This window comes from Stenella coeruleoalba, assembly GCF_951394435.1.
Source record: "Stenella coeruleoalba genome assembly, chromosome: 8".
NCBI lineage: Eukaryota > Metazoa > Chordata > Mammalia > Artiodactyla > Delphinidae > Stenella > Stenella coeruleoalba.
This window is the reverse complement of record NC_137154.1, coordinates 26,498,553-26,512,905: the sequence shown is the minus strand read 5'-3', so window position 1 is coordinate 26,512,905 and position 14,353 is coordinate 26,498,553. Positions and strand designations below refer to the sequence as shown.

The 14,353-nt window shown below is 32.3% G+C and overlaps 1 protein-coding gene across 1 annotated transcript in view; it reads left to right on the top strand.

Moving 5' to 3' along the window:
- ELP4 (elongator acetyltransferase complex subunit 4) overlaps positions 1–14,353 on the top strand; it is a 244,312-nt gene that overhangs the window by 98,203 nt on the left and 131,756 nt on the right. The window contains exon 8 of the mRNA XM_079930693.1: positions 11,362–11,470. Coding sequence (XP_079786819.1) covers positions 11,362–11,470 — 109 coding nt within the window. The remainder of the gene's footprint in view (positions 1–11,361; positions 11,471–14,353) is intronic.

Here is a 14,353-nt window from a genome sequence, read left to right as displayed (position 1 = left end):
AAGGAAATTGCAAAGAGGGGGAAAAGTTAAAATAGGGAAAATAATGACATAGATTCGAAACTGACTTTAACTTACTGTTGTAATAAGACTCTTGCAAGTAGAGTGGAAAAGAATTATTTTTAAATTTGCATTTGAACTATTTTCTGCTCAGCCTCATAACTTTGAACTTGAAATAGTTTATTTCCTTTGGGTTAGAGATTATTTTCATCACAGCACAGGAAATAACAAGCATACATTGAAACAAATGAATAAAATAAATTCTAAATATCTGTTTGCTGAAAACATTCATCAAATATATTATGAATGTCTTAAAATATGTATGCATATATAGTTCTAAACAATTTTCCCTGTGAAGTAGTATTATTACTCATCTGCTCTCTTGCTAGAATATAGTTTTAGTATCTGCCCAAAGACACTGTATTAAAAATGTATGTGAAAATGGCCAAGTTAAATACAGACTTTGTTACATGCTGAACTGTGGAGCAAAGTGTCATTAGAAGGAGCAGAACTATGGACGGCTCCCCTATATTCCGGCATTACTCAGTTCCCAGATCCCTGCTGTGTAGTTGTTCCACTCGCCAAGAAGCCTGTTAAAGAGCCCCCAAGAGCATGTGTACAGCCCTCCATGTTAATAGTTAATTGGTGAGGATGGCAAGATGAGAGGACAGCCGAACATGTGGTCTCTCAGACTCAAGCAGTAGACAGACCTTTAGTTATAATAACAGCAGCTGCTCACATTCTCACAACTCAACTGTTCAAAACTGTTGTCGAGTGAAGATTATAGTGGATTGAAAAAGAAAGAGGAAAAGTTACATCTAAGAAAAATAACTAAAACCTTACCTTGAAACTCTTCCTTCCTATTATCTTAAGTATGAGAATATTATTTCAACTTTTAAAATCTTAAGTATAAATTTCCATATTAAAGATTGTTATATTTCAGCTGCTTTTTTTCCTGTTTACTGTTAGAAACACAAATATCTGTACACCCTTCGAAACTTTTTAACGAGCTTTTTTTACACGGTGATAACTTTGAAGCTGTTACAATTGGTTACTGTTTGATTTCCGTATCTAGCAATATATGAAACTCTAATGTTTTTTGGTCTTATAAATGAGAACTGGCTTACTATTAGCGAAATTTGTCATCCACTTGCAAATTATACAAATATTTTGTGCCTTTTAAATTAATTTTATTTGCAATTATCAGTGACAGTTCTGCTTAAGAAAAATGGTGACCAATAACATTTATTCTTTTTGGAAATAGAAACTTAGTTTCATGCCTTATTATGATTATATTGGCGAGGCGAAAGGAAAATAAATTTCCCCTAGCTTATGCATTTTATTTACACAATATGTGACAGGTTGTTCTCGATTTGTATTTTTTATTGATTGAAAACACTTTTACCTGAAACTGTCAGGAAATACATATTAAAGCACTTAGAGTGGTAATTAAAATAGGAAAGGTTATTTTTCTATACCTTTCTCACAGCTTTCCTTTCAAAAAGAAAATTTACTTTTTATTATTGCTAATCTATTCAAGCTGTCATAATCTACACTTTTAAGGAATTTTTAAATATAAACAACCCAATAAATTTCTCCTTAACTATAATAATGCAGGAGTGAAAACTTCCTTGACACTTTTTTTTTCTTGACATTTTTGATGATAAAATATGAAATAACTTTTTCTCATTCTACAATAATTCTTTGTATTGCTAGCATTTAATGTATTTGCTTATAGAACATTAGTTGGTAAACTATTTAAACTTTCTTTTATTCAGAATAGATTTTAGATTTGTAACTGGCCTATAACATTTTTATTGGTCATCACTGGCACTTCGTCAGTAATAACCCTATTCAGTTTTTATCATAAACCACTATTTTCCAACAATTTTATCTGTGGAATTTCCCTCCCCACCCTCCCCCCGCCTCCAGCTACCTCACTGAAGAAAACTATCACCAGCATTAGTTACCTTATACCAAGGAAAAATCATTTTCTGAAGAAAAGCAGGAAGACAGACCCTTGTTACATGTCTCTTGAAAATTGAAAGAAGTTTTAGTGTGTTATTTTAATTGATATATTTTCAAATCAATCCTCTATAATATTAATATATGAAAACTTCGAAGCCACTGAAGTAAATGATGCAGTATGTTTCAGTGTGGAGAAATTCAGAACAAACCTCTTCACATCCATAAACTTTTGTGTTCATGCTGAGTATTTTAGCAGCTAAACTCTAAGGCAAGCAATGGACAGCTATAGAACTAACCACTAATATAGGATTATGAAATGTGGACTCCAGTGGCCTTGTGAATTTCTCTCAGTGTGAAATCTTTTATTCTTAAAACAAGACCTAAGAATAATTGTATGGTAAGGGAACAACAGACTCTTATGAGTTTACAACTATAAAATTCTGGAAAATATTGTTTTTCTAATTGTTGATATGAGCATCATTATAGGAAAACATAACAACACCTTCTGCCTTATAACTTAATCTATCTTAAATGGTCTTTTAAAATGTACTTTATTAAGGAGAATTATTATTTGAAATGGTCTTTTTAAATACAGTTTGTTACAAATATTTAAGGCTGAAAATTACAGATTCAATCTCTTGATCACGACTATCAATTATTAAAGGATAAAGTTGGATATTCTGGGTATCAGTTTTTCATATTCTCAATTAAGAATCTGCCTTAATTTTTCTAGACCTTCTCAACTACTCTGATATAGATTGCAAAAAATTAACATTTTTAAAAGTTTAAAAATAAATAATTATTTTTAATGAAATGAATCATATTCAAGCCATATTAACTTTACCATATTTGTCAAATTCCAGTCTTTGGAAATTTAGTAACTTCATACAAGTCTGGTTGGGTGTAAACAGAGTCTGTTTTTCTTTACAACAACAAATAATAGAACTGTGTTTCAACTCTGCTCCTATATGCTTAGATTTATAAATTTTTATAGTTCCAGTGTTTTTTTCTTCTGTTTCATATTACACAATCTAGTGTTTGATTAATTTTTTAAATCAAATCTTAGCTTGTATGCATTATACTTATATTTCTAATTTACTTTCTTGGTCCAGGATGTTTGAAAGTTTTTACACAAATAAACTCCAAATTTCTTATAAGTTTCTGTCTACGTAGAGCGTTAGGAGCAGTACATGTGCCATTCTGTCATAGTGTAAATATGCATATTAAATAAGGGTAGCATATTTAAAACTGTCAGTAAGATTCATGTGTGTCTTCAAAAGTAAAAAGAGTCATTTAGAAAGCTTTTATTATAATTAATCTAACCAAATCATATTTGATAAGGCATACAATGAAAAATAATTTTGACTTTAAATACTTTTTTGCTTTCCCTAAAATTATGAAGTTTTGGTTCATGTGGCAATTCATACTATATAGTTCCTAGTAGTGGTGATGGTTGGTAAAGTACTATTTAGAGCCAAAATTTTCAAATATATCAATGATAGAAATAGAGAAATGTCTCATCACAGTATGGAGATTGAGTCATCTGTTTGGGCATATGGAATCTTTGGCTGCTGGACTGCATAGTCTTTATAATGCCCAATGTCCAGGCATGGACACAACTGTTCTGGGAGCAGAATCAGGGAGGGACTCTGTGTTTCGTCTCCTTGAACATGACAGAAGAAAAAAAGGGGAAGGATCTTTAACATTATTTTTATTATAGACTCTCCTCTACTGCATCACTTTTGTGTACAGAAAAGAAGTACAACTTTACTTAATTTTGTATTTATTTTACAAAGAGAATTACTAAGCTTTTTATCTTGGGTGTTACAAGCTTTCTGAAAAACACCTATAAGAAAATGCAAATTTTGAATTATTCCTATTTATATACTTAGATGCATACCTTCCCTTAAAGAATGATTACTATCTTCAAAGAAGGGTGATACTTATTTCTTAATATCGAGACAAAACATGCTTGTAACGAATTATAATTTAAAGCTGTTTAAGTACCAGGTCATATATTATATCCTAACATTATTTTTTAGCCCTTTGCTATTAATTACATCATTATTACTATATAAAGAGTTCCTGCTTCTCTAATAATGTTTTCACACCCTATGTAGTTAATCTTTAATGTTGGGGAGGACGGGAGAGAGATTAAATTAGCCTTGTAACCTCTTTCTCTTCCAGGCTGATGATGGAAAATAAAAGCTCTTAGCCACAAAATGTAACACTTAGAATTAATATTTAATTAGACTAGCAAATTGTACACAGTGGCTGAAAGCTTCCGAAGAGTTTTTAGTGCCACAATTGACCTACAGGTTTAATAATAACTCACTTCTAGAAGCAAGTGCCAGTTCAGCATAGTAGAGCCACTGTAAGAAAGTCCTGAGAGATTAAAATCAGCAAACCAAATGGCAGGCAGGGATTCCTGGGATGGAGCCTTCTGGAAAGCTGGGAGCTGGAATAGCTTTTAAGCCAGGATTCAGATGAGAACAGTGGGTGAAAAAGCTGATCCCTCCTGTTCTGGGAGCTTCTGGTTGTAGGCCAAAATCTTAGAACAGATTTTTACTAAATGTTTTTGCTGCAGCTATTAACTTACATTGAAAATCAAATATTGAATAATTTTTCTGTAAAATTTAACAAAATTTTTGTGTAAACATTAGTTCTTAATTTCTTATATATTAGTACATAATATCTGTAAACTCAGATCATTAGATTATCAGATGGGTTTGGCGCTGTACATCTATGCTGTTTTGCTGTGACATGCTGTTTCCTTGTTCCCTGTATAGTTGATTTATATGGTTCATTTCTATATTATTTCATTACGGGACATTATGCAGAGCCTGAGAAAGAGATTCCGAAGTCTGTAGCCCAAGAAATTTTTTCTTCCAGAAGAGATGTATATCAACAAACATAAATCAGAAGCATTTTTAATTTTTAAAGACCTAATATTTATAAAAGCAATTCTACATTTGTTTATGCTTATGATGCAATTAAATTATAAGTGAATAATTGGACCTCCTGGTGAAACATTGGATCCTTATTATCTCTGAGAAATTAATCTGGTGAAAAAATAGGATACCATGAGTTTGAAAATGTGCAAGCACAGAACAGCCAACTAAAAAAGGAACACCTTACATAATTTGTTGGTTATATCTTAAATAATTGAAGGAAAGCTAGTCATTAGTTAAAAATTCAAGCAGGTGAGAACCTTGCCAGCAGAGGGAGTAGTCCTGTCTTCCGTCAGGTTCCCATCATATTCCCACCTGCCTCAGCCTTTTTCGCAGCCAGTCTCCCATCTGGACCTGGCTCTGTCAGCCTGTTCCTGATGACAGGCTATAATTTTATACTCAATATGGGATTATTCTAAGCTGATTTTAAATTTTAGTATCTTTAACCTACCACTGCATCGCAAACATCAGCTGGATGCTCTGTTTGATATTTGGATATTAGCAGTCGTTTTTCCAGGCAGGGTGTGAGCTTTTGGACATCTGCGAGTTGCATTTTAAGGGTTTCATGTATAAAGTAGTGAGCAACAAATTTCTGATTTAGGAAGTTACCCATAAAAGATTTTAAAATACAAGTAAATTTCCATGGGAATAATTTCTATAATATGAAACTAGATGACGTGTAGTTTATTAAAACTGCCTAAAATTAATTATGAATATTTTGCTATTATTCTGTTCAGCCTATTCATTACAGCATTTTGTTCAGTCCATTTATAAGGGTTTTCAGAATTGTAAGTTTTTTTAATGTTTTATATAATAACTTACTAAAAAATAAAACTGATGTAAACAAATGTTCTGCAGAGCATGTAGTATTTGAGACCAGGGTAAATGTAAATAATATATCTGAAAATAACATCATGTGTTCTTTAAAAAATGCTTCAATTTTAAGAAACCAACATTTTCATACCAAAATATAGAATAACAAGTGTATGATTAGATGGAAAACAAAAAATATGGCTCCATTGCTTAATCCTAGTAAAAATCTTGGTATTTGGCAACATACTCAGCAATTTCTTTTGCCCTTGAGGTAGGTATATTTACCATTAGCTTCTTTGTGGATATGTTTTAAACATTAGAAAAAGGAACCGAAATATGTTGTTTTATGATTTCCCTACATGAATATCAATATACAATGCTACTGAGAGAGTGTTGCCATTAGGATTTTTTTAATTTACAGAAGTTCCTCCATATTTTAAAATTGTATGTGACTTTGAATAAAGTTCAGTATTAAATCTGGAAAGATTTAATCTAATACCTTCACTAAGGTTAATATTATTATTAATATATATTAGTATAATTTTGATAAAATTATATTCTTTCTTAAACTCAAAATTAATTATGAATATAATTATCTCCCCACTATCAATTTTTTTTTTTAGTAAAATAAGAGTCTAATCCACAGAAGTAAGTGACAACTCTGGGAAGGTGAGGGAAGGCATGTAAAAAGTTACAAACTGTATAACTGTTTTTTGGGGGTTTTTTGCGGTATGTGGGCCTCTCACTGCTGTGGCCTCTCCCGTTGCGGAGCACAGTCTCCGGACGCGCAGGCTCAACGGCCATGGCTCACGGGCCTAGCCGCTCCGCAGCATGTGGAATCCTCCCGGACCGGGGCGCAAACCCGTGTCCCCCTCATCGGCAGGCGGACTCCCAACCACTGCGCTACCAGGGAAGCCCTAATTTTATTATTTCATAGTCTTGATTTCAATTGAATAGAGAACTTAATAAGCATGGAAAAACAAATACCTCATTAAATATCCCTAGATTTATCCCTTCATTCAAGTTTGTTTTTTTTATTACACGACAAAAAAAAATGTCATGAGTTGTGGTATGTTTGTGTTTCTAATATCATTTTTCAAAAAATGTTGTTATAACTTGAGCTGTTAAGTAGAATACTTGCTTTTCTTGTGGTGATTCCCTCCCCACCATAGACACACACATCGTTTCACATAGTAGGGTCAAACATAAAGTAATTTAAATATTTCTTTAACTTTTCAATATTAATTTGATAGTGCTTTTGTGCTATTGTAGTCCCAAATCTGATGTGCGTGCCATACTCAGATGGAGCTCTACCCTTCATATTGTGTGTTTGCTGTCTTTCTTATTGAGTAACCCAAGAACTGATTCTAATTTGAGGCGTTTCACAAATGCTTTATGTCAGTTGATTTATTCCTTTCAAGCTTCTTGATAGTTAAGTGATTGGTTAATTACTTTTTAATTATCTTGTTAAAATCTTTCCTGGAAGTATATATTGTATTGGTACAAACTATATCGTTTATATTGTTGAGGTAATTAAGTCCAAGTAAGTAAGGAAATATTCAGAGTTTTTTGATATATTCTCATTGTTACTTGGTTACTCTAAATAGGTATCTCAACTATTTTCATTAGAAAACAAAGGGAGCTTCCTGTGGCAGTAGTTGAATTTTTATCTCTTAACAAAGTTCTTAATTTTGGCTTTATGAGATTTGAACTGGAAAATAGCATTAAATTAACCTTCCTTTATTTAAAATCTATTTAATGGATTTGGCATATCCTAATAAAAAGAGGTTACCATTCTGTAGAAGTAAATAGGAAACATTCTATGAAACCAAACAAGGAACAATCAAAACAAAAACTCTGTGAAGTTTTTTGTGAAATTAAAATTGGAGTAAGAAGGTAGTCAACTGGACATTCCGATTTGCCTTTTTTATTTGCAACATCATTTCACATAATTTAAATTTAAGTAATTAATTAAGAAATTACACCACAACAGAAAGTTTTAAGAACCTTTTATGTAACTTAATACAATGCTATTTGGGATTGCCAGCAAACTCTTAAAACTCCTGGACCCTGGCTCTCTCCTGGCTTCCCTCCTAGTCATGTCTTGGCTACTATCCAGAGCTGACAACTTTCACCCAGGACTGAAGGGCGATTTGCCTAGTATAAGAAAGATTTTTGAGTCATCCTAGATTTTCACATCCAGATGGGCAGGAAGGAAGAGTGGCAGTATCATTGTATATATTTGGGTGATGTCATTATGCCATGCATGTGGTGTAACCATTAATTTACTCATACTGGTGAATCCTGAATGTCCTTACTCAAATATTCCTATTGGCAACTATATTGCAACAACTTCAAATTTAACACAAAAATTATTCAAAATTTATGTCTAAGTAATAGATGCACAAATACCTTTACTTCTCCATTTCCAACTACATACATATACTGTAGACTAAAGAGGTTTCGCATCTTGGCTAATAACATAAAAACACTTAGAATCTCTTAAGATGAGAATATAGAAGTTCCAGTTTCCAGGCCTCTGCTAAAATCATTATGCTAAAGCTTTCTGAACATTGCAGGTTATAATAAGACAATTTATTGTCCATAGTGCATTATTCCTAAAGTGAATTGTGATTATTATGCTTTTAAGGATTTTTAAAAGCAGTTAATTTTAGATTCTTTTAAGTAAATTTACCTACCTTTATCTAAAAGACCATTTAGTATTAATATTATGATTTGAAAGACATTTTGACAAGAGTGGTTTTAAGGTACGATTACATCAATATACCACGTTCCCTATGAATCTTGGAGGTAAAGAAGTAATCTGTAACACTATTTGAACTTTTAAAAGAGTAAGCACCTTTACATGCCCAAATATCTTTTATGCTCCTACAAATAATTGTAAGACTGAATGAGTTTAGGATAAAATTCATCTCATTCAGAAACTTAGATGTTATTCTTATATAATTTCCTGTGCTTTTTATTTTATAGACATTTTTCAGATATCTATACAACTTTCACAATTAATCTGGTTTGCCACATTACATAAACTGTTTTCTAGAATTGCTGTGCAGAAAGCAGTAAGCTCACCGTTAAATGTAACTTATATTATGGTAATGATTAAAAGTTCATTCTTGTTCTGATACTTCATGGAAGCTTTTAAGATAGAATTTCGTTTGTAGTTAATAACATGTAAACCTATGGAGCTTAGCAATATGACAAATGAAATATATGTATGAGTTTCTGAGATTTTAAAATCTAGGCTGTCTGGATCTTTTATATTAATTCATCAGTTTTCCTCTGCAAGGTGGATAATTGATATTTTTAATCTCCCGCAAATTACCTTAAAAAGACTTATAATGTAGATAAATATTACAGGATGTTAAGTGGTTTATTAGTCAATTTTAAGGTTAAATTAAGGAAAGAAACCTTCTTTGAAATAAATGTCATGTTGACCATTTAAATACACAGGACCTTGCTTATATACTACTAGAATGGAAGACTAATTCCATACTTAAACGTTACAATTTCTGTCATTCATAAGCCCTAGTTTATATCACCGAAATCCTGATATTTGAGTCGTAACAAAAATTGACTTTTATAATTTTAAATTCAGATATTTAGATACAAAGACTCAGTCTTCTGTTTATAGATAAAAGGAAATCTGACCTTTTTGATTAAGAAATATTGTCAGTAGCCTTTATAAGTGCTTGTTCATCTGAGGGTCCATGGCAGGAGTACTCTTCCCAGTTGAGTTTATCCTAAAAATGAAATGATAAGAGTCTGCTGGTTGTTATCTAAGATCCTTCTTAATGGGAGAACCACATGGTTATTCTTCATCTCCCACTTGTTCTCACCCTCTACAGCCAACTCAGCCATACCCCACCCCCACCCCAACATTGTTCAGTACTCAGCACAATGAATCATTTTCAAGTTGACTCATTGTGAACTGTCTCCCAGCTGTTGGAATGTCTGGCAGACATTTTTGTTTGGGTGAAGAATAACTGGCTGAAACCCAACCTGGATGAGCTCGATATAATGGTCTTTGGCTAAAGAAATATTGAGAGGAGCATGTTTATGGCCTTTGAAACCCCTGTTATTCCTGGAGTAAGACCATCCCCTGTGGCATAGAACTGAAAGTAAGGGATCAATCTGGATTATTTTCTCACCATTGAATGAAAAATTGCCTTGGAAAAAATAGGCATTTCCAAATGATGTTCGTTTTTCTATTCTTGGTACCTCCCCCCCGTGATTGAAAGTATTAAAGACAATTAAGGGTAATTACTTTTGCTGCTTCCTTTTAAGAGCACTATTTCAAAGGCTGTAATATTCTCTTCATAACACGCATTTCTACTTACAGAGGAGTTGCAAAGTACTGCCCTAGATGTGAGTTAACTAGTCACTTCAGCATAATGTTTAGTGACAGAGGCTACTGTGTATTTCAAACCAAGTCAGTTAACATTAACCAACCCTCTTTTATTTTTCATTCTTATGCGATCTTTACAAGAGAACTTAAACAGAGGAATACCAGTAAGCTCAACAGTCAATCACATTTTCAGAAAGTGAACATATTTGATTGTATTTGGACTTTTCTTAACAGGGGACATAACATGAGACTGTAAATTGTCTTGACCGTTTTACATTTCCCATGCTTTTTTTTAAGGATTAGTTTTAAAATGGTATATCAGTGTATAAAATGGGAGTTTCAAAATTATAAAATTTTATAAACAACAATCTTTTCAACTTATCCTGATCTTCAGATCAAATATTTTTCTAAGGTGTTATAGCCTATAAAATAGTTTTCAAACCTATCACCCTATCAGGAGTTATAAGGAATACTGAACTTTATTAAATAAAATAATTCAAGAAAACCTGCAGATTATTGTGATTATATTTTTAATTATTATATTTTTTATAGCCATGAAATTCTGGGTATTTTAGAACTATTGCTATCTAAAATGTGACATCTTTTATAATGTATTGTTCAGCAGTATTTTTGATTCAGGTCTGGTTGTGTTGGGAAGGAGAGGGTAGGCTACTAGTCTAGTGCTGGTCATCTACAATCTTTTCTTTGCCTTTATCGTTATTACAGAGTCAAATAGCAGCATCTGGAAAGAGAGAATAGAAGACTGCAGAGCTGGCCATGCTGCAGACTCTTAGCTGGACCCTTCCATGCTTCTAATATGATACAGAGGACCTCAGCTATTATAAGGCTGGGACATGGTCCCAATTGACAGATGTTAGCGGGATCTTCCCTTATACATTATACTGTACTATGTACTGCTTCTAAATTTTGATGTTTATCAGATTTTCCGATGGGCACTGGGTAAAGGTAATTTGAAAAAATAATAGTATATGAAAATAAAGGTAGCCTTGCCCCTTAAGACAAGAGAAAAACTATTTTTCTATGAAAACTAAGGTATGCCCCCTCAGCTCTTCAAATTAGAATAGCATACCTACATGGGCCATATTTTTCATCCAGTTTTCCACCTGTGGTAGCTTTAACTTTTAAGTTATTTCTCCATTTTGATAGTCTATCTTCTCTACAATTTGTCATTGAGATGGCATAATGACATTGTCTAGATGGTGTATTTTAAATATAACATGAGTGTTTTGTTTCTTTGTTTTACAGAATAAAGCAATTATTGCTCGTGTTACAAACTTGTCAGATACAGTAGTTGGTCTGGAATCATTTATTGGTTCAGAGAAAGAAACCAACCCATTATATAAGGATTATCATGGTAAGCAGCATCTTTATAATGGAAAGGGCATGTGCCAATTGCCTGGAAGAATCTTGTCCAGTCATAATATCTACTGTCATGTAGCATGAATTTTATTTTTTAATATATCTGTTAAACTTTTTTCCTTCCTGGCCAATCTTTCATGGCAGCTTGTCACCAAACTACATTATGACTAAGAAGCATAGTAGCTATTTGAAAGGTGTCAAACCCAGATACTAAGGCATGGCTCAGTCAGATGTACATTTTGTCCCTAAGTTGCTGTGAAATCAGTCTTACTTATTAACCATGTTAGAAATAAATATTATATAAATTCTAATAATAACAGCTATGTATAGTGGTTTATACTTTACAAAGCTTAGCTGTATGATAAATAAAATTCATACTGTATTACAGTTAAAAAGTCTTAGTCAATCACATTTTCAGAAAGTAAACATCTTTTATTATATTAGGACTTTTCTTTGATCATTTTGTTGTTAGAGTTATTAGCAAGTTTTAAAATGTTACCACCCTAGTATAAACACAGGTCAAGTAATCAGGCTTCTTCCTTATATTTTTTGACTTTTAATAGTATTTTAGTCATTTGGTTAACTTGGGGATTTTTTAACATAAAAGTTCCTACATAGAACTGTCTCAATAGGGTAAGTTTAGTAGTTATGCTTATCTTAGATCTAAGCTGAATATAGAGTATGGTGAATACTAAATTTTTACCTATTTATCATTCTGAATGAATACTAATTATTGCTATTATTATTGTGGAACTACTATACTTCCATGGAAAACCTTAGTCTAAAGACTGAATAGCTTATTTGAAGCCTGCTACAAGATTGTGTAAGATTGTGATTGTAGGACTGTGGCAGTTTCTAGAGGCTACCAACAAAAGGATTATAAGATACTTATGACCACCAGGGCTTTAAAGAGTTGGCATAAAACCTTTTAAAAAAGTAATAAAATAGCATGATCTAACAATCGAGTATTTTATAAAAGGCTAGAAAATATAAACTGTGAACAATAAATAAAATATAAACTGTGAACAACAAATAAAATAATTTGCCTCATGATCATTGCATAAGTGTGGATGTGGTATATGCCCAAATTAACCCTCTATATAATTCATTTAATATATTACTATTGCTTTGGTAGGAAGAGAACTGTTAAGGTTAAACTATTTCCCTTTTTTTCTTTTTCTAAAATTTGTATTAAACTATATAAAATATTGTATTAGTTTTAGGTCTACAACATAATGATTTGATATAGGTATATATTGAGACATATAATATTGTATTAGTTTTAGGTCTACAACATAATGATTTGATATAGGTATATACTGAGAAATTATTACCACATAATTTTAGTTAACATCCATTACCACACATAGTTACACTTTTTTTTTCTCTGTTGGTGAGAACTTTTAAGATTTACTGTCTTAGTAACTTTCAAGTATACAATACAGTATTGTCAACCGTAGTCACCATGCTACACGTTACATCTCCAGGATTTATGTATCTTATAACTGGATAAACTATTTCTTTAATTTATTATTTACATTTTATGTTAAAACAACTGAAGTTAAACATTATCTTTATAAGTTATATCTGAGTATCATTTGTAAGTGCTATGAGTTTATAAATTTAGTAAAATCATATTTTATATTTAAAAAAATATTATTTTGATTGAAACATTTCAAGGGTTGAAAAGCTATGATTTTTTTGTGCTGAAATCTCTGGATTGACCAATTTTGTTTGCCACAGATTAATGGATGATTCTGATGAAAAGTAAAGTTTCTGTTAATAAGAAGGACCTGATGAATGATTGATTCACTCTGTAAGGCCTCCTGATTTAACAGTTAGCCAAACAAGCACTTACAAGGTTAAAATGAGAAATGTGCAAGTGGAAGTATGGTGTGATTATTTCTAATATATTTTACTAAATAACTCTGTATGAGATATTTTTAATTTGTATGTAAAAGCTGTCTTCTTAATAACACCTTTTGCATTTTCTTAAGTTTAAAAAATTAAGTCAGATATTTTAGTGAATTATTTTTGAAGGGGCCATTTCTAAAGTTAAGCACTTGGAGGTTGACCCTTTTAAGCTAACAATAATACATTACTAAGCATCCAAATACACACACGCACAAAACTATATACTAGAGAAGCAATTATGTAAATAAGATTTATCTAATTTGTTCGAATCTGGATTTCCCTTCTTCCCCCATGTTGAGGGATCAGTGTCTTTGGGATGGTAATTTTTAAATATGGGCTGAGTCAGGCAGAGAGACGCGCTGAAGAATCTTCCATGTCTTCATCTGTGGCAAATGACCCCGAGTTTAGTCAGAAACTGCATTAAGCTGCACAAAAGCCATCCAGTGCCCTTGTCAGAAAAAATTAGCAAGTGTTTCTATTGACAAGAGGCCAAAGCTCACGGTTTACCTAGCACTGTTACAAAGCTTATAACAGCTACATAAAGGTCTAACATGCCACAGAAATGAGTGTCTTGGGATGGCATGGGGGTTAATGTTTGATCCTAGAGTGTGCTCTGAAATGTAGTTTTCTTCAATGGTTTGTTCAAGTCATTAATAAGGCATAAAATGAAATACTTTTCATTAGTGCTTCACTGGTTATCAGTAACCCATAAGCTTGTTTTGCTGGCTGCTTACTGGTGCATTTAATAAAATAAAGATCACTCAGTGGTGCCGTGGGCAGCATGCAAGGTGATAGCCATATTTGCTTACTGTAAATACAAGAGAAAATCACACACAAACCGGCTGTAGTTTTGACAAGTATTAAGATCCTTCTTTACATCTGTACTTCTGTACCAAAGTGCAATTAGTTTTCCTCGCACAAGGATTTCTGTTTATCTTATTCTGCTTGATTACTTGAGTATAAT